The sequence below is a fragment of the Dipteris shenzhenensis genome, chromosome 12 (assembly GCF_047967505.1).
Source record: "Dipteris shenzhenensis isolate YYH24624 ecotype China chromosome 12, Dip_SZ_1.0, whole genome shotgun sequence".
NCBI lineage: Eukaryota > Viridiplantae > Streptophyta > Polypodiopsida > Gleicheniales > Dipteridaceae > Dipteris > Dipteris shenzhenensis.
The window spans coordinates 47,108,604-47,130,069 of NC_141607.1; the positions used below are offsets into that span (position 1 = coordinate 47,108,604).

The 21,466-nt window shown below is 46.5% G+C and overlaps 1 protein-coding gene across 3 annotated transcripts in view; it reads right to left on the minus strand.

Moving 5' to 3' along the window:
* LOC147896312 (2-oxoglutarate (2OG) and Fe(II)-dependent oxygenase superfamily protein) overlaps window positions 1-21,466 on the minus strand; it is a 69,461-nt gene that overhangs the window by 21,300 nt on the left and 26,695 nt on the right. For 2 of the 3 annotated variants that reach the window (XM_087382749.1, XM_087382750.1), the window contains exon 5: window positions 8,088-8,183. The exons of the other annotated variant lie outside the window; for it this stretch is intronic. In XM_087382749.1, the coding sequence (XP_087238875.1) occupies window positions 8,088-8,183 (96 nt within the window). The remainder of the gene's footprint in view (window positions 1-8,087; window positions 8,184-21,466) is intronic. 3 annotated transcript variants of the gene reach the window in all.

Sequence of the window (21,466 nt, forward strand, 5' to 3'; positions counted from 1 at the left end):
ACCATAAGGTACCATTACAGTTCCAAATGGTGCAAGCTAGGGTCTCGAAAACCTGAGTCTCATAGGCCCCGTCCTCCTAGGGGGTACGGGTGGGAGCCCGACAGGTGCCGGTCAACAACCTACCATCTCGGACCACGGCCCATTTTTCCTCCTTGCGGGCAACATCCCACTACTGCAGAAGAACTCGTCACTTCTCAATCTGTAGTGGTGTCAAATCCTCGTCCATGGATAGGGTGGGATGCTCTCGTAGAGTGGCTCGGCGTCGGAGCGTCGCTAGTCGAGCATGTGAATCTCTGAAGCGAATGACTAGGGGCTGCTCTCGGTTGGGATCTCTCCCAACACACCATGCTCCCTCTATGCCATGGTCCAGGACTCCCATGGTGGTGGTCACAAAGGTGATCGCCTCCTCCATGGGCGTCGTAGTGATGATGGTGCTGTCTCGGGTGATCCCTCTGTTGGAACACTGAAAGGAAAGAGTAGAGTTGACACAAATTCAGAATACTTGCTTATAGAATGAAGAAGAAAGAGGTCCTTAAGTAGGCACCTCATACAAGGTATTTGACATCACTGATGACCTCAAAGCTCCTCAATCATCTCCTCAATCTGCTCCTAGATTCACTCAATCATCCTATGTGGCTTTTCCACCACCTAACTGTGCTTGTGGGCACCTAACTGTGCCTCTAGCACTCACACATAGAAACATAAGGTGTGCCTGAGGCATACACCTTGAGATATCCCAACAAACCCCCCCTCAAGGAAATGCCTCAGGCTATGTCAAGGATACATCTAGTCTCATAGTTTCTCATGCCATCTCATGGTGGTCAAGGATAAATCTATGGCTAGGTTCTCATGCTAGCAAGGGTTCCCTTGGGTGTAAGGTAAACAGAAAGGGATACAAACATACCTTCCAATGGTTATCTCCCCTACATGTACATGCACACAATGTCTGTAGGAGGTACCATGGAACAAAACATACACATGGCCTACATCATAAGGTGACCAGAGGTGTTTACAAAACACACAAAACACAATAGTTTATTTTCATTCATTTTGGAGGACTATCCAGGCTGAGTACCTTGACATAAAAGAGAGATCTGGAGCATACATAGAGATGTTTTAAAATGCATAATCTTCATGGGATGCCTCATCTTGTGGAGGCAAAATATCCATGTCAAGGCAAGGTCTTACCACATGGGCAGTGTCTAGTGCCTTATAAGATGGTACTATGATAGAACAAGTGGATCTGAAAGTCATATCCTTCAAGAGAACAATTATCTTGTCATCTCCATAGTTGTGTAGAGAAGCATATCTTAAGTATCTGACCTTCATCTTTTTCTTGTACTTGGAGTTAAATAAAAGTTCTATGAGAGGGTAGATCTCTGTAGTTGCTTCCTTTTTGGCAACCATTGTTTTGGCAATCTTCAACAAGGAAGTCAGGTTGGCATTTTCATCCTTTGTAGCATAACAAGACATTGCTTTATGTTTTGGCTTTCACATATTTTGCATAAGCAAGCCATGAGAGGCTCTAACCCAAGTATTGGGTAGTGTCTTCTCTCTTACAGGGCTTAGAATAACAACTGAAATGCTTCAAAATATAAGCATTTAATGTAGCAAATAGTAGTGACTAGATTTCAAACAATGATGCTTCCTTTTACATGCTTCATAGAAGTGGATGAAATAAACACTTTCCAATCACAACCAGGTCTAGCAAATCAAAGCAAAACTGAAGCAACACTTGTAATGAAGTTATTGAAAACTTCAAAAGACCAGAAATGCTAGAGTAGCATTTTATGTAGCATCATCTTCAAAACTTGTCCAAAACTGTCAAAAATGAAAAGCTGAACTTGGAGGGCTTGTAGCTCACTCTTCAAAGCAAGGAAAAGAGGGCTTTCTGAAGCAAAAGAAAGCTCATATACCAGAGAAGGTCCAGCACAGAGGTTGGACGAAATGGTGCGCACTTTTGCCCGGGAGAGTTGCTACAGGCTGAAACTGAGTTTTGACGATTTCTCCCTCGTTACTGAACCAAATGACTTGAAAAATGGCTCAAAATCTTCGTCTTGAGGTCGCCCATCTACTCCTAAGAGGGCTCAGGCAATGGCGGAGTATGCAGGGAGTATTGAGCAACAGAAGAAATTCGCTGTTTGGAGAATGGCAGCCACCACAGACGTTTTTTCTTCAATTGCTTGTAGGTGGAAGTTCGCCCATACTAGAGGAGTTTCCAGCTCAGAGGGTTTGGGCAATGGCTGTTTGTAGATGGAGAACCAAGCTCTCAAAGATTTTGGGAAGAAAGAGGAAAATGGAGAAGAAGAAGATGAAGAAGAAGATGATGATGTGGCAGAAATGGGCTCAAGGGGGATCAAAGGGCTCTGATACCATGTTGGAACACTGAAAGGAAAGAGTAGAGTTGACACAAATTCAGAATACTTGCTTATAGAATGAAGAAGAAAGAGGTCCTTAAGTAGGCACCTCATACAAGGTATTTGACATCACTGATGACCTCAAAGCTCCTCAATCATCTCCTCAATCTGCTCCTAGATTCACTCAATCATCCTATGTGGCTTTTCCACCACCTAACTGTGCTTGTGGGCACCTAACTGTGCCTCTAGCACTCACACATAGAAACATAAGGTGTGCCTGAGGCATACACCTTGAGATATCCCAACACCCTCCTATCCGGATGTTGAGGGCCTTCGAAGCCCTCTGCTGCTGCTCCTGTATGGCAACTGAAACGGTTGCCTTTGCGGGCTCCCGTTTTACCACGTCCACCCATCTAGTCGTCTCTGCTATAGTCGACTGTATCGTGCCTATCTATGCCTCCATCTCTGTGACTGGGGTCCCTCTAGGCGCTGCTCTAAGGGTCCCGAGCTCCTTCGAAGCTATGTGATGTCGTGTCTGAGTCCCTGGATAAGGGTGCCCTACTCGTGTATAATGCGGGTCTACTCCTGGGTGTATCCGGCCTGCTCCTGGGTGTAATGTGTCAGCTCTGCCTGACGGGCCCGGATGCTGTGTATCTCAGCCAATAGGGAGTCCCAATCATCTGGTGGGGGCCTAAGATGTCCTGGTCCAGGTGGGAACTGGATCTCGAGAGGGGTTGGAATGAAGGTGGGCTGCTGAGGTTGTACTGAGGGTGGGGACAGCATGATCTGGGTAGGGGAGTGGTATGTAGGAGTAGCGAGGCCTGATGAGGTGATGAAGGGTGGCTGACTGAGAGGTAGAGGTGATACGAGGGGAAAGTATTGTGGAGCCGTGGCCGGTGGGGCCAATAGTGAGGCTACTGGAGAGGAGACCTGTGATGATGATGCAGGAAAGGGGGAGGAGAGAGGTGGCGTAGATGATGAGGCGGATGATGGTGGTGAAATAGTGGTGGTAACCATAGAGGTCGAGGATGTGGTGAGCGGCATGGGCTTTGGGTGGGCCCCTTTCTTCTGGGCCGCAGTGCTGTCCACTGTCAAACCGCTCCGGTTGCTGCGTTTGTTGAAGTCCTCCAGACTGAGTTGCTTTTGTGTTTTCCCCTTGCCACCGTTCCCCTTTCCCATCTCCACGTGTATGCAAATTTGGACCGAAGGGTCTCCCGCCTAGTCTCCTGTCCTCATCCCCCTGTTCCCTTCATTATGGGGGAGGCAGTAGCGGGCAAAGAAGGGATTGCAGGAGGTCGGAGCTGTTGGAAGAAAAAAAAAGGGGGGGAGGGGGGGGGCAGCTGCAAGCGTTTTTTTTTTTTTAATAATTAAGAAAAAGCTGAGCGAGGGGTAGCGAGGGGCTAGCGAGGGGGTAGCGGAGGGGGTAGCAGCGAGGGGGTAGCGAGGGGGTAGCGGAGGGGTGGCGAGGGGGTAGCGAGGGGGTAGCGGCGAGGGGGTAGCGGAGGGGGTTCAGCGAGGGGGTAGCAGGGGGGATTCAGCGAGGGGTAGCGGAGGGCTAGCGAGGGGGTAGCAAGGGGGTAGCGGAGGGGTAGCGGGGGTAGCGAGGGGGTAGCGGGGGGGTAGCCAGGGGGTAGCGGAGGGGATTCAACGGAGAGAAGGAAAGAAATTTTATTAAAAGTTTTAGGAAGACCAAAGGGTCTATGAGACTAAAAGAAACTGAAGGATCTAAGGGGTGGAGCCGCTAGGCGGGCATGATGAGTACGAAAAAGAAAGCCGATAATCATGATCATAACCATAAACATCACTATAATGGCATCAATACATAGAGAGGAAAGCTCTCCGAGGTGAGGCATTGGTCCCGAGAAGGGGCGTCACTTTGTGAGGCTTCTATGGTGGCATAAAGCTTGTGCTGCCCGTCGGTGTGCGTGGCCTACTATGGTCTCCTGGCTGTGGCCCTAAGGCGAACAAGCACCACTGTCATGCATGTGGGTCATAGAGGAAAGGTCTCCTAATATGATATGTTCCTCAATTGCTGGCAAGTCTGTCGTATCTCTAACTCGGGTCCTCACATCCGTCATCTCCATAAGTCCTACTCATCGGTGCTATCTCGCAGAAGAACTCATTGATCGTGCTCTCAGAGGAGTCTGACTAGGTACCCTGATCACGCCTACGTGTCCAGAGCAAAGACTCCCTATGTCGGACAGCCTCATGAATGAAGGCTGCCAAGCATCTCTGATCTGGGTAGGAAAGGACATACATACCTGCTGGACGAACCAAAGAGTCGAAGAGGAGGGTTTAGGTTTAGGGGTCCTGGAAGGAGAGTGGAAGCTCTGACACTCAAGTCTGGCCAATGCGGCATACCCTGCTCGGTCAGGGCTGTGTAGTGCTGGTCGCATCATGAAGATCGGGGCCGGAAAAAAGGACCTCCAAGTATGTGTAGGATGCAACTACCTCCACTGACAACCCTCCTAGGGTGAAATGTTCTCTGTGCATGGCTGCACGGGATGTGTTGAAGACCATGACCTTGGTTCAAGGTTGACCTTCAAATCATGTGTCTCACAAAAGATTATGGTGTGCATCTAAGTGTCATCGGAGACCCTCTACTGAGGAAGAGAGTAAGACAACGTCATCTGTGTACAGGAGAATTTGGAGCAAGGATCCTGCTAGGGAACAAGCAGCCTCTCCTAGGGTCCCAATAAAGGTCTCAAGCTCATCTATGTAGAGGCCGAACAAGGTTGGTGATTATGGACAAACTTGTTTAACCCCAATGGTACTCCTGATCTCCTCTATCCACCTTGCACCCATCCAAACCTGATTTGAGACACTCTCACTGCCCAGGTGACCTCATGGTTGTCACGGAACTCCTGTAAATCTTTGATGAGTTGGGCTCTTACCACTGTGTCAAACGACTTGCGGAAATCCACAAAGCAACAGTAGACCCTTTGTCTCCGTGCCCTAGCCTCCTTTATAACCTCCTTGAGAGTAAGTATATGATCCATGGTCCGTGACCTATCCTGAAGCCTGCCTGTCCCATGGCTATGAAAATCCCGAAGCTCTGCAACCAAGCTAACCTTTGCGTCAAGTACTAATGCATAGATCTTGGACATGGCATGTCCAATCCTAATGGTTCTGTAGTTTTTCAAGCTCATGGGATCACCTGCCTTGTGTATCAAAGTGATGGCGTTAAGTGTCCAAGTGTGTGGGACACCGATGCAAACTGCTTCGTTGGAAAGCTTCGCTAAGATAGGGGCTAGGGTTTTTTTTCTTTTTAATGAAAAAGACTTCTATTAAATATGAATAAAACCCATGAGAGCAAGCTCAAATTAGAAACACAACATGCAGAGCATGAAATAAAAAGCCAAAAAAACTCACCCTCAAAATGAAATAGGAAAAATCCAAGGCTGAGGCTGAAACTTCCACCACAATCTTGTAAAGGACCCTGAGAAGAAAGGGGAGCTTCTCCATTCCCTAAGAAACGTAGCCCTACTAGCGGAAGCCACTCTAGAGGATCCATGTATGGTCATCCAAGTGGTCATCAATGTATGTATAGTATATTTTTTTGCGCAAAAAGTAGTGCTAGTTATATTACTTGAAAGCGAGAGTACAAGAAGGCCTGAAGGCCAGCGGGCTGTAATCACAAAACAGATTCAGCCCGAGAAGTCAAAAAGCTAAATACAAGCCTCCTAGGGCATAATCATCGGGGAGTGGACAAACAGCCACGGTGGAGGGGCGTAATGCCACTGAAGACTCTGAGTGGAGTGCTGAAAGAATAACTCCCGGTGATCCCAGTCGCGAAGGAAACGTCGTCTCTTTTCCTTCCCTGCTCGGGACTCTCCCTGTATCTGATCCCACTGACCCTTGAGCGTGTGAATGATCGTGCTCCAGATATCTGCTAGGGTCTGAGTAGTAGAGGTAGTCTGAGGTATGTATAGTATATGTCCAAATACTAGCCAAGGTAAGGGAGGGGTGGACTTGGGAATGGTCTAGAGCCTCTGTGCATCTAGCTCTCCAGATATGCCATGCTGAAATGCTTGCCAGAATCTCCCAGGAGGAATCCACTGAAGCATGTACCGCTCTGAAAGGTAGGGCTGGTACATCATCCAGAGGGCACGACACTACTAAGTGCCGTCTAACTGAGAAAGCCGAAGAAGAGTCATGCCTCTCGTAAAATACATGCGGACCTGAAAGGGGAAGCCAAGCAATCAAAGCCTAGTTCATGAAGAAAGTGTGACGGGAAAAGGTGCTGAAAATCCTAGCAATCCCTTTCCAAATGATCCTCGCGCAGTCCCATAAGAAATGCTGAACTGATTCCATCGCAGAGTGGCAACGACGACACTTAGAATTGGCGTGCTCCCTAGGACTGTATGGAAAGAGGTGAACTCCTCCTTGAGCTACGAAATGTCATGTATGAGCCCTTGGATAAGACCAGCCTGCTCAACACAGTATACAAGCGCGAGAGGGGGATCACCTCTATGACTAAGGCCTCCATGTGTCAGGTGGATCAGCTGGTCCCTACCGAGCTAAAACTGAAAACGCTGAGGTACAAAAGTAGGAGGGTGGGGCAGGATGGTAGGCGGTGACAGATCGAGCAGGGTAAGAAATGCAGATGGCTGAGATATGGATGAGAGGAGCCCAATGGGGTATAAGAGAAATGACTGGCGCATGGATGAGATAATCCCAATAGGATGTGGGAGAGATGGCTGACTGAGAGGGAGAGGTGAAAGGAAAGTGGAGTAATGTGGACCTGTGTGTATCGCCTCAATGTAGATGTAGATGTGGCTGCAGCTACTGTAACTGAGGCTGTAGTAGATCTCATCGCTGCGGAGGCCTTATGGATCGCCCTGCTATCCACTCCAAGCCCGCTCCGATTGAAGCGCTTATTGACATCTTTGAGTTTGAGCTGTACCAGTTGATGTTTGTCTTCCTTCTTGAGCTTGTGTTTGTCTTTGTCAGTGTCCTTCTGTCTTTCCCTTTCACCATTGCAACTACTAATTCTCTATTATTTCTTTTTTTTTCTTGCAAGTGCTACAAAGGGCCCCCTAGGTGGGCCAGGCTATATAGCAGAGCCTCCCATTGTGACCTGGTGGGTGACGAGGGGGCCTACTTTAGGACCTGTAGTAGGAGTTGACGAGGGGGGAGCAGTGTGAGGGATGGAGGGCTGTTGTTGGAGGAGCACCCAGCTGAGGGAATGGGAGTGGATGGAGGGCGAGGGGCTGTAGGAGTGGATAAAGAGCGAGACAGCAGTAGGAGGAGCACCCAGCCGAGGGGCAGTAGGAGTGGATGGAGGGCGAGACAGCAGTAAGAGTGGATGGGGGGCTGCGGGTGAAAGTCGGAGTAGGAGTGGAGCGGGGGGGGACCGCGGGGGGGGGGGGAGAGAAAATATTACAAACTTGTCATGTAGCGAGTAGTTGTTTGGCTGGCTTGTGTGCTAGTCCCAGTACCTTGTTTTGCAGTGTTCCAGATGACGTTTTCCAAAATTTGGGACAGGTAAGGAAGATTTGTAACATCCTACACCCTCCCTTTTATAATTCAGTCCGTGAATGTATACATAAGATGTGTTCCCTATCCTCATCAAATTTAGAAATACAGAAAAGCAGGTCAATATTTCATGAAACAGCATTGCAACATTTCCAAAACTGGCCAAGAAACACATTCATAGATACAAGACTACGATACAGATCACAAGGTGAGGTGAGGATAATTTTAATAAGTCTCTGTAGTTATACATACTCCTATTGACGGTACCACTGTTGCTGGAACACCCTCTTTGAAATGGAAAAGGCCACCAGAAAAATCAATGTCATGGCTGTTCAAGTAACATACTGCCTGCAAATCAAAAAAAGTGTATTGATTCATATGACAAACAGACAAACATATAGAGGGAAACAAAGGTGCCCTTGAGAAAGGAATGCATCTCCCCAATATGTGCTACAAAGGCTGTGCATGTGCAATCATCAATATATGGAAGAAGAACAACAAATCTGCCTCGGCTCAAAAATGTCAAAAGAGAGCAAGATATCTGCCATGCCATTCATATCTCAACTTCATAAGTGGAAAAACTTAACAGAAAATCCAGAGTCTTATATTTTTACAATATGTTTCCCATTCAACGTGCCTAGTTACTTCAAAGCAATGAGACCTACTTATGCTCAATTCACATGCCACTAAGAAATTTCATATGAAAACATCCAATCACCTCCACCACTCACCTGCCATAACAAGGTAATTTGGAGCAATCGTCCATTGGAACCCTACTAGCGACTTCTGTATCCAAACTAAATGGAAAGCAGTGTCACATAGGGTGCAGAGCCTTAGATCTCTACAATGTGTGTGGCTGCAATCTCGTGTCTTGCCTTGATCTAGAGCCTATGAGATGATGTTCTAGGCTGGCACATGGTGAACCGTACTGCATGAGAAAGGTGGATCTGAAGTATGATGGTGCTTGGATAAAGTCATCATCATCCAGATGAAGGAAAGAAAGAAAGGTTTACTAATGTCTGTGAAAGGCCAAAAGACCCTCTGAGAGCAAGAGATGGAAGTCCGTGTCACAATACAATCCCAATGGGAGGAACTGGAGGTGTCTATCACACCCCCAAACACAAAATATAAAATAAAATAGTGGTGATCCTAGGAACTACAAAAAAGACTCCATGTGTCAGTAGGACATGTTGAGTGAATCAAGTGTGGGTGATTGTGAAGGCCCCAAGTCACAGAAGTCGAGATATCACATAGAATAGCAATTCAAATTTTGGAGAAGAAAGAAAATCTTTATTCAAAAGAAAATCCTTTACAAGGAAACTCTTCCCGCAAGAAGAAGGATGTACCACACCGCCACCCCATTGCCCTACCTTCAGTATCTCAATCACAATCACAATCACAATCACAATCACAATCACAATCTCAATCTCAATCTCAATCTCAATCTCAATCTCAATCATAGTCGGAGGTAGATATCACAATCTCAATCTCAATCTCAAATTTGGTCCTTGGAACCTCGGTCTCAAATCTCGATATCGGTCACAAATCTATTTCTCTAAAAACAATCTCGAAATCTGCACATGTAGAACTATAGCGAAAATCTATGCCCCTGTAATGAATCCCGATTCTTGAGAATCTATCTTTCCAAAGTGTAAACCTACTTTTTCCCAAAATCAGTCCCTTGCTTTTTATAAACAGGCCACCGTTGTGATTTGGCAAGTTCTCTTTTTTTTAAAGACTGGAAGATTAGGCCTGTTTGAGGCCCATGTCTCGTAAACAGTATGGAATCTGGAGATAATCAATAGTATGACTTTGAATCATCTTTCGATTCCCTACAACTTTGGTCATCGTCACTTTCTGCCAAAATCCATCATCTTGGGCCTCAAATCTACGTTTTAGAATCTTGCATGTAAACCCAAACACGAAAAGCTGTCCAAAGTGCTTTTTCCTTATCTCCAAGCCATTATTTCCTCATCGAAATGTTGAATCACGAAAGTATCGAAACTCTAGCCTACTAGAAAGTCTACAACTCTCTCATGCAAAATTTCCTAAAAATAAATCATCTGTCCATACATATTTTCCTTTCAAAACTGGTTACTATCAATATTGATGAGAAAAAATATTCAAACTGTGTTACACACAAAAACATGGAAGCAAAATAGAGTAAGTGAGCTAAGGCCTCATAGTCATGAGTAGTTTGAGCTCTATATGGGACCGACTAGGGTCCCCTCGAGAGTCCTAGTATCTCTAGAGCATGTCTACGATCAGTTGCTACCATTCTCGACTCTTCTCTATAGGCATACTCTGGGGTGGCATGAGACTGGTTGTCACCAAGATGCTGTAGTGAGGGTGCCCCTAATGGGACAAGTGCTCGTGGGGTCTATGTCTGATCTCCTATTGACCTGGCATGCCTGAAGGTTGGTGTCTCGGTCTAACATCCACCAACTATCTCCTTGCATGTGCAAAAGAAGTTTGTGAGACTCCCCATGATTCCCTCCTCCCCTCCTTCCCCATGACTCCATCCCTCTCCTCCTCCCTATCCCCTCTCAACAACTCCCCCAACCTGAGAGGAAAATAGTGATTGCTTTCTAATGGATTTGCCTAAGACTTTACCACCTGAGAGACCCGAGGATTTATCCATAGATCTAATTCCAGGGACTATACCACCTAATACACCCTCCATACAATGTGAATAAAGCACAACAAGACGGAATTCAAAAAAATGTTCAAGAAATATTCATGAATGTGTTAATAAGACCTAGTAGTTCTCCTTTCTGTCGACGAGTTCTCCTATTTTTAGATGAATCTTAGCGTATGTGAGTGGACTACACAGCTTCCAACAATATGACTATCAGGAATAGGTTTCCAATTCCTTGGAAAGAGAGAGAGAGAGAGAGAGAGAGAGAGAAGGAAACTTTTTAAGAGTTGAAAAGGGCTCTTGCTTCAGCTCCAGTCCTAGCCATGCCACATTTTCAAAAACCCTTCGTAGTTCAAGCAAACGCTAGTGGAGGTTGTATTGGAGCAAATCTCTTGTAGGAAGGTCATGTTGTAGCATATGAAAGTAGACAACTTGAAAGATGCTAAACTTAATTATGATGTGTATAAAAAGAGTTACTTACAATGATACACAAATTTCAAGTTTGGAACCATTATCCTTTGAGAATTGAAAGCTGTTGAACTTAATTATGATGTGTATGAAAAAGAGTTACTTCCTATGATACATACATTTCAAGTTTGGAAACATTATCCTTTTGGAATTGATTTCATTATGCAAATTGACCATCAAAATGTACGTTGTTTTCTTACACAGCCGTCGGTGAGAGAAAAACACGAGATGGGAAAATTTTGTTGCTGTGTTTAATTTTCAGATCCAGCCTCCTTTGTTGAGCTCTTGTAGAATCCTCCCTCCTAGCCCAGCACTTGCCAAATGGCTCTCTCTCTATGCCATGTGTCCCACAAGTATCCTTCCCACTAAATCCCTCTCATGAAATTTCCTTTGCACCTCTTCTTTAGTGCCCAGACCCAGGAATAAACCTAGACCTAAGGCCTCAATGCCCCACTAACTGCAAGTGCTATCGGGCCCTTTGGTTTCCCACCTCACAATAACCAAGGTGCATGCTTCCATGATTATGGCTGACATAACAGAAAGGATAAATTGATGATGTACTTTATGTTTCAAAGCTTAGCAAAAGCCTCTTGTTATAGCTAGACAAATGACAAAGAATAATATGATAGAGTAGCTTTTGATTGAGATGATTACATAATCAAAGATAAGTGAAAAGGATGTCAACTTGTTGGAAAAGATGTTGAAAAGATGTTAAGGAAGGAAGGTTATATAGAATGATAGCCTCAATACTAAATTTTCATGCAATGTTGGTTGGGTATTAACCTATTTTAACTTCATACAAGATATGGACATTTTTAATACACTTAGAAATTAGAATATGGCAATTCATCTTCCTAGTACCCTTATAATAAGTTTGATAGGGAAGGGTGCATTGGAAGAAAAACACGAGATGGGAAAATTTTCTTGCTGCATTTAATTTCCAGGTCCTGGTAGCCGATGCTCTATCTCAAAGGCCACAGATTCATGTTATCTCAAAAGCTCATCATGAAGAATTGGCTGGCATGAAGCATGCATACAGAGAAGATCCAGATTTCTCTCATGTATGGACAGATTTGAGTGAAGGAAATGGCCATAGGGATTATAATTTGTGTAAAGGGTATCTTTGGAATCATAATCGTATTTGTGTTACTAGAAACATTAGGGAGAATATAATGGAGGAATGCCATAATACACCCTTGTCTTCCACATTGACTCAGAAGGTGATTGGGTTTTGCTGCGATCCAACAAAAGGAAAGCTGAAATCAAAAAGAGGTAACCGTATCATTTATATAAAACCTTGTTTACGGTATTATGGTCCTTTTCAGATTGAACACAGGATCAATGAGTATCTTTTTTCTTGTTTCTTCCTCCCCATTGTAAGATCCATGATGCTTTTCATATCAGTTTGCTGATGCATTATGAGAATCCTACATCTTTATCCTTTGTTAATGAGGTTCAGCTAGAGGTCGTTGATGAAGGTGAGGTTGTCATACCCAAAAAAATCATTTTCCATCAGGATAAGTGTCCGCAAAGAGGATGGCTTGAATGCAAATATCTCCTGAAATTTCAGAACTACCCCTTTACCAATGCAAAGTGGGTAGACCGACAGATTCTTTCTTATTATCCCTATTTCAGCTTTATCCGAAACACTTCGTTTCAGTACCTCTACTTAGTGGTTCCAGTTGAGGACAACTACATTAGCAACGACAGAGGGAATGTAACATGCCTACACATTTTCATTGGACGTTATTACTATATTGTCTTTGTTTTACTAATGTCATTATTTATTGTGTACATATTTATTGATCACACGTGGGAGTATTTGTGTGAGCAGAATTTTATACATCCGAACCGTCACCTTCTACAAATTCCATGCATTGGTCTTCTTGTTGGAGGTGGTGGCCTTCACCCTCGTGTATATGGAATGGTCAAGCAAATACAAAGGATTTCAGGGATGCCCCGGGCTGCTGACACGTGTACATGAGGGGAGTTGGATCCCGTAAATCATTTCAACCTTGAGAGAACCTTGAATATATGAGACTCTTGAGTACTCCACAGGCATCGCCTCTCAAAACTTTTTGGAAGGCTATGGAGCTCTACGCATGGCTATGGGCAAGGACTTGGGGACCCCGCACCCGATGCGAATCCAAGGACCCGTGGTGCGCTCTACGTGCTGGCATGGTATCAGAGCAGATTTTGGTGGTTGTCGTGCATGTTAATACGTGGCGGCTACGCAGTTTCAGGACCATTGGACCTGTGTGCTATGCTGAGATGTCGTGATCTGCACGGTCGACATTAAGTGCGAATTTGTCATGGAGGGTCATAATCTATAGTGTGATCTGAGTGCGACTTTGGATGGCGGCTGCATGGACCAACAGTTGGCTGTCCATGTTTGTTGTGCATGAACTTTGAGGCCCTTTGGAGTAGCTGACCCCGGTGCGGTTCGTCAACGTCGCCATGGTTGCTGTGCTTGCCTCTGATCTGGTCAATATGCTTGAATTGGTGCTTCAGGGTTCATCCACACGGGGGTGTTAATGGTGGTGGCCTTCACCCTCGTATATATGGAATGGCCAGGAAAATACAAAGGATTTCCAGGATGCACTGCACTGCTGACATGTGTACATGAAGGGAGTTGGATCCCATAAATCATTTCAACCTTGGGAGAACCTTGAATTTATGAGACTCTTCAGCCCTTCATAGTCATCCCCCAAGGGCTTTTTGGGAGGCTGTGGAGCTCTACTCATGGCTATGGGGTGGGACTTGGGGAGCTCGCACCTGACGCGAATCCAATGAGACTTCTTCAATTTAGAGATCAATTTATATATGATTCTTAGCCATGCGAATTTACCATGTTTACATGGTAGTGGCACCCTTCTACAAAAGGATTAACCACGGCTGAAACTTCCTATATGTATAGCCAGTCACATTACTGTAACATGGTGATGGGAGCTACTGCATAGGTGGGACTCTACTACATCAAGTTATTTCACAAACCATAGGGTTGTCTAAGTCCTTATGAGTTGATGATTATTTTTCGGATCACCCAACACCTGCCAACAATCTTTACAAGATTGGAATGTTCCACACACCCACCGGGTTCCCGTACCCAACCCAAAGGGATTTCATACCCTTCAGTTCCTAGTTGTTGTCATATTGGCTGGCTTTGGGGGTACCTCGGTGCATCTAGGCGGTAAATGTTTATTCTTATTACGAGGACAGCATAAGATTCTTAGGTTAAACCTATAAGAAGGATGTAATCTCCTAAACCAATAATCTTTGAGTGCAGTATTCTACACCATGATCACTCACATGCACATTAGATAGTACACAATGAGGTACAACTTGGATAGATTCTGATACATCAACTGAGTTTAACAACAGAAGTGCGGCTCAGACTTGTCGCTCTACAAACCCACCTATTAACTTGTACTGATGAAACAATCGGTGTAATAGGAGCATCCCTAGAGGTGTTTAAGTTAATAAGTTTCCCTTAGTGAACAACCTAGAGTATATGACTGCAAAAAATGATGGAAGGATAGTGTCAAGTGCCAGTGGTGCCCAAGAATGATATCATATCGGTTAGGGACATGATGTCAAATGTTAGCTTGTCCATATATTGTTGGATATAAAAGGACAACTATTGAACCTTATGTTGACAAGAAGATACTGTCATTGGCAAGTTCGATTTGGTGATCAACTTGGCTTGGATTTGTGTACAATTTGAGACGTTGCACCAAAGCACTAGCAAGAAAGTTATGGATGCAGCCACTATCAATCAAAATCGTCATTGTGGCACCATGGATAGATCCTATAAATATGGAAAATGTGTGGCAAGGAAGCTTCAGGGTTGCTAATGAGGCTCATGTGTATAGTATGGGCTACTCAAGGTGCCTGGCCTTTTTTAGCTTCTGAAGGAGGTGCATCTTCTACTCAAGTATGGTTGTTGGGTTTCATATTGAAATTTTACTTGGCTCTTTTAGCAAAGTCTTGCCGGTGCAGAATACAAATGGTGCATAGCCCTTTGGAAGAAGATCCATAATGCTTCGTCGATCCAGTAGCCGTGCCTTCAGAGTATTGAGGTCGATCGTTGCTACGTTGGGTTGACTTGACTCAAAGAAAAAGAAACACGTTCCTAAAAAGGACACTGGCTTGCATAAGGATGGCAAAACCTATTTGGATCAGAATTTGTTCGAGATCCTTGAGATCTGAATCTCTCCAGGGATCAACTATCGTCCTTAGAGCAAGAAGTACTAGCTAAGGCAATGTTCTATTGTTGTGTAGAACCACATCCGAGCGACTCTTGGAAATCAATTATCCACTCTACATAAACAAACCCATGTAGTTATGCATTTTCCATCTTTCGGGCATCTTTGCCTCTAGAGAAAGGCACTATCTTCCAATAGGGAGGCACCGAATGATATGTTCTATCAAGAAGCTTAATTGTGTCGGAGTATAAGTGCATCTTTGCAAGGACAATAGGAGACCAAGTCGAGGAGCACTTCGCTTTCAGATGTCCTATATACTATCAGATACGAGGTTGCTATCACTATCTCTTCAAGGATGGATTCAAATCCCTATCTAGTCTCTTGTCCTACCTAGATCAAAGATGCCTTGTGACTTTAATCCATGATGCCCACCGACACAAGGATCATTTATTCATGACACATAGACGAGATTAGGGTGTACAGCCAGACTCCACTTAAAGCGTGATCATTGGGTTTGCAACATGCAATGGTTAATGATCATATACTTCGCAACAAGACCTTCTTTAAACCTTATTGTGAGGCATCTTTCTGTATGCACCAAAGAGAGGGGAGAGAGAGATAAGGGTTACAAAAATAGAGTTGACAACCGATTCGATCCATGTGCCCACTAAGGGGCCCCTCCCCCAATATAGGGGAGAATTTGGTTTGATCTTGGAGAACTTATAACACAAAAGACGCTCCTCTAGAGCACACGGAATGCAACTATGAAGAGGACACTATGAGCACATAGAGCTGACCTACAAAACCTAAGAAACAGTTCCAGCCACAACCAAGGCCTCAATGCTGCCCACACTGACATTGTAGACCACTGTGCGAGGCTAATGATGAGGCTAGTGCTGACCACGGGCATGCAGTGTGACTGCATGAGTCAGAGAGATGAACTAAGGTGTATATGAGGACGAAGAGAGCTCAGATATGGAGCTGAGAAACTGAGAAAGAAAGAAAGAAAGAAAGGTGTATTAACGTGTTCGGGAGACCTCGCAGGTCTATGAGACAAAGTACAAAATATATGTAACCCATACAAGCCACTGCGGGCTGAAAGCAAAGGGCACACTAAGGCCCTTGCTGAGTACTAAGTGCTAAGAATGCAAAAAGCTAATACAAAATAGTAGGAAAAAGAGCAATCAAGTACTGCTCAGAGCCAGAGCTCCAAGTACATATGCAGGCTCCATATAACCCATCTCCCTGATGGCCCTCTGATGTGATGCAAAGAGCTCACGTATCTGTGTCTGTCGGGCTATCTCCCGCCGTGGCAAGGGGCGCGCTCTCCTAGATCTCTGTATCCGGTGGGCTACCTCGAGAGTAATGCCTCGTCTCTGGCGGTCCCCTCTAAGGAGGGCTGAGATAGGTTGGACCTCAATCGTGTGTGCTCTGGTTGCCCCACGTGTCGTGTGTGGTCTCCACGTCTCTCGTCCAGCCGTATCCTGGTGACGGATCTCACTGCTGATCCATAGTGCTCTCATCTCCTCGAGCTCCTCCCCCTCGATCTCATCTGGCGATGGCTCGGATGCGTAAAAACCAGTGACGTGTGTATGCTCAGTCTAGCTCGGTATCCTGAGGCATCAACTGTAGCTGATCTCTGGCCTGCCGCATAAGGGAGTCCCTATGTCTCCGCATCTCAATCAAGTAGAGCCCAATGCAAACCTGGTCGGGGAAATGTATCAGCCGTGTGAGTGGTCTGAAGCCGAGCCCCTCTTGAAAGAGACAATGGTACCACCATCCTCGGATCTCATAATAGGCCGGGCAAACACATAGAAAAGGCTCCTCTGTCTCGACCTCCCCCATCGTGCATAGTCTACAGACCCGCTTCTCTCTAGGTATGCCAGCCGCTCTCCCAACCTCAATCCGCAACTGGTGGGACGAGACGTGTATCTGTCCGATAGCAATCCGCAAGGCGTGTGAGACTCTCCTATCCTCGAGGTACTGGGGCCTGATGATGAAGAGCTCTTCCAATATCCTCAGAAAGTGGTCATGGTAGAATTGGGTCTTGGTGGGGAACTCCTGATCCCCCCCCCAAGCCCGAGATGTGTGGAGCTAGAGAAGGTCTAACCGTATGATACGGTTAATCTCATCATGTGGAAGGAGCTCCGGTGGTGCATCCATGCTGTACTGAAAGGGGGGGAGCCTATCCATCTGGATATTGTGGCTAACAAACCATGTGGACACCCGCGCATACCATGCTGTATCAAAGCCTCTCTCTGCCAGTCGTCGATGACTCCAGTGCCAATCTCGGTAATCTCCACTAAGGTAGGGCCCAAACTTTATGGAGAAAGGTCACGGTCTGGAAGAGGGCGTCCACCTAGAGAGGTGTCATGGCGAACTCTACTTGTATGATCTGATGGGGAACTGAAGGCTTACTCCAAATCATCCTAGATCCCATGATCACCTGTAGCCTTTCAAATCCCTTCTAGTTAGTAGCTGAAAGGTCACTCTCCCAAAAAGGTGCTGCATACATGGCATTCGGTCTTACAAGAGTGTCAAAGAGCCAGCCCTTCGTCGGTGGATCCTGGAAATGCGCCCCTTCGTCGGTGGATCCTGGAAATGCGCCTGGAAGCACTGTCTCTCTAATCGGCCAGAGGTTCCCACGTGTGAGTCGTGCTCTAGCAGCATGGGTCATTGTGAAGCCTGGTCGTGTGAACACTGCCCCTAGGTATGTGTAGGACTGCACTATCTCCACTGGCTCCCCTCGGTAAGTGAAACTATGTCGACGTCGATGTTGATAAAGCACTACTTGGGATGTGTTGAAGATCATAACCTTGGTTTTCCCAAGATTGACTGTCAGGTCCCTCTCTCTGCAGAACATCTCCAAGGCCTCCAAGTGTTTTTGCAATCCCTCGACAGAGGATGAAATGAGGACTATGTCATCTGCGTATAGTAGTATCTGTACCATCAGATCAGCCAATAGGGAGCCCTCTCCTCCTAGGCGATCAACAAAGGATGTGATCTCATCAATGTAAGACAGTCGGTGAGAGGAGGCAACCCTTCTTCACCCCTATGGTACTCTCAACCCAATCTGATAGCCCCCCACGAGCAAGGGCTCACCCTCTGACAGAGTCATATAGACTCATCACTCCCATGATCATGACCTCTGGGAGATGCACCTCCTGTAGTCACCTGATAAGGCGAGAGCGAAGGACTGTGTCAAAAGCCTTCCGAAAGTCCACAAAGCAAGTGTAAACCTTCTAACACCTTGACTTCGCTTCCTCGACGATGGCTCTCAAGGTAAAAATATGATCCAGCATGGAGTGCTGTCTCCGAAAGCCTACCTGCCCAAGGGCTCGCTGTCCATGATCCTCTGTATGGCTACTGATCGCCCTCTCCAATACCGCCGGTCCATAAATCTTAGCCAGAGTGTGGCCAATCATGAGAGTGCGGTAATTCCCAGTATCCATGGGGTCCCCTGGCTTATGTATCGGTACAATGGTGGTGGTGGTGCTCCAAGTAGATGGGAATCCATGGCATACCGCATGGTTGAACATCTGTGCTAGGACTGGGGCTAGGACCTCCTGCCCATGTGCAAAGTGCTCAGTGCGTAGCCCCTCATGATCCGGTGATCTCCGGTTATGGAGTCGCAGGAGCGCATCGCGTATGTTCTGTGTAGTGAACAGATGACATGTGGTGGGCCTGGGTATGTCTGACATATTTGGGAGTGCCTGGCCTGGGACATCATAAAGAGAGCATGTATATGTGTGCCAGACACCCGATTCTGTGATAGCAATAGGCGTCTTTCCTTCTATGAGAAGCCCCCTGCCGATAGTGAGATCACCTCCTCGAAAGGATTTGATCAACTCATCCATCCTGCGTGTGAGAAAAACCCGCTTCTTCCATCGCGTCATATGACATGAGACCCATTGTGCCTCGAGTGGTGTCATGTGTCCCAAAACTCACTCACGTATGAGGTGAGCTCTCGTCTCTCTGCACTCCTCATCAAACCAAGAGTTCTGGGGCATCTTCCCATCTGGGACTTTCGAGGACCGAGTCATGGGGAAAGATATGATCGCTGCAGCCTATACCATAGTCACCAAGGTATCAGTGTTATGCTCTAGCCGAGATAGCATGACCTCGGAAAGATCGGTGGGGATTTTCTCTTAGATGACCAACTTTTGTAATAATTAATGTGCGTAAATGAAATGGTCAAGAGAAGTAACTGCCAAGGTCCTAGGTGAGGGTGAAATGGCATTGACTAGGTGGTTCTGAGTGCTAAGGCCTAGGTGCACCTAAATGTGCGATAATGCCAAGGGGCAAAAGGTTTAAATGTGCCCCAAGAGAGGGGTAAATGGTGCACCAAGTGGAAAGGCTAAAATGATGACATGTGGCAAAGGGAACCATCTAGGGAGTTGAGGGTCTCGTGGATATGCATGAGGAAAACAAAAAGAGATGTATCTATTGGAAAATGCGTTCCAGGAGAGTATGGCTGGGTGGAACAATTGTGATGCCATCGCCCGTGATCTGAGTGTGAGTTAGAATCGAGATTGTATCAATCAGAGGCATGGGTGAGGTCCATGTCACCTCTAAGTAGGGCTGGGAGCTCAGAGGCTAGGTGGCTCACAAAGAAGGGGTCGAGCGTGCGGTCAAAGTGGATCTGGACACGAGTAGGTGCAGGAGGAGCTCTCTCAACAACTGGCATGGCGACCAAGATGCCGAAGGCCAAGTATGTATGGTCAGCACCAAGAGGGGGGACGGGCGTAGAGAGATCGAGTATCCGTGAAACAAAAGCTAGTGGGCCTATTAGGTCCACTGTGCTCGACCCTCCGCCATGTGGGAAACATGGGAGGCCTCCAGATAAGGGCCACCTGTCGAGGCCATTGTATATAATCAGGTCATGGGACAGCTCCCATCTCAAGCAAATGACACCCATATCCTGTCACATGTGATGTATCTGCTGAGTGGCTCACTATGCCAAACTCTGTTGGGTCCAGCTCTGGTACAATAAGGGAGTCAGATGCAAAATCTAGTAGACCCACTTGCTTGCCACTTGTGCATGCATTGAAGTCACCGAGGAGGAGGATGTCTCCCTGCTGGGAGAACTCCTTGATGTCATCGAAGATCATCTCATATGGGCTATGGCCCTCTATGGTAACCTCGTACGCATAGGAAGAGGTATCTGGGGGAAAGTAGCACACTGCAATGAAAAGAGGTCATTTCTCAACATGGAGCCGTATCCACATGTGTCGTGCATGTTCCTCTCTCCGTACTACAGATATGAGCAGTCTCAGGTGTAGTTTGAAGAGGGCTGCCACTCCGTCAGAACCTCTAGTTCCGCTGTCCCCTCTCATTTCCTTCCTGTGTGCTGACTCCCAAGCATACCCTGTCACTGTAGGCAGCCCTCTCTCAGGGCCCTCATGTGTCTCAGTATAAAAAATCAGGTCTCTATCAGTGTAGGTCTCCAAGAAGCCCCCAGGGTCAGACCAGAGAGTGCCATTACAGTTCCGTACTGCCATTTTCAGCATGTTTTGTGCTCTCACCTCAAGAGGCAGACACCGTCATGTGCTGTTTTCTGCCCTCCCTTCTCTCTCTCCGTTTTCTGCCCTCTCCTCTCTTTCTGCCCTCTCTCGAATAATCACCTTCCTGTCCCTGTAAGCTGCCCACTTCCCTTCTTGCCTTGCTGCCATAACTCGCACCATTCCTGCCCTCCTATGCTCTTGTTGTAGGAGTGTGAGGTCATCATCTTAGAAGATTCTGGTGCCCTTCAGTTCAGCTCTCATATCCATAAAAGCTGAGTGAAAGCCGAGAGATAAAAGCTGAAGGTAAACTGAACAGAGCTGAAACATAAACTAGAAAAGAGCTGCTGAAACTGGACAACCAAACCTCTATTGTTGGCTGGCCAAGCCCCGGCTGAAGTGCCACATGAAACCCTCTCTTGGATCGCGATCTTGTACCACTGGTTACTGCTTCTGGACAGCGACTTCTGGAGCGGGCAGATGCTGCGCACAAGGGGCAGGAGCTGGGCTGAAGGCAGGGACTTGAATGGGGGACAAGAGCCCCTTTTACGGCTCTAGCCAGCCGGCCCTGGTCAACCTACTGGCCAACCTGCCAGGTGGTTGGCCAACCTGGTTGGCTGGCTGCTAGGGCTTGCATAAGCATCCCTACTAGCCAACCTGAAGGAGGGCTGAGTCTGTGCCTATAAAAGGAGCCTCTTCCAGCATCGCTTTCCTACACAAGTGCTGCCCTTAGGGCTCCTTTGGGGCTCCTATCATGGGCTTTCTACCTAAACCTAAGAAGTAAACACTACTCTACTGAGTTCTCCAATGGCTACCAGT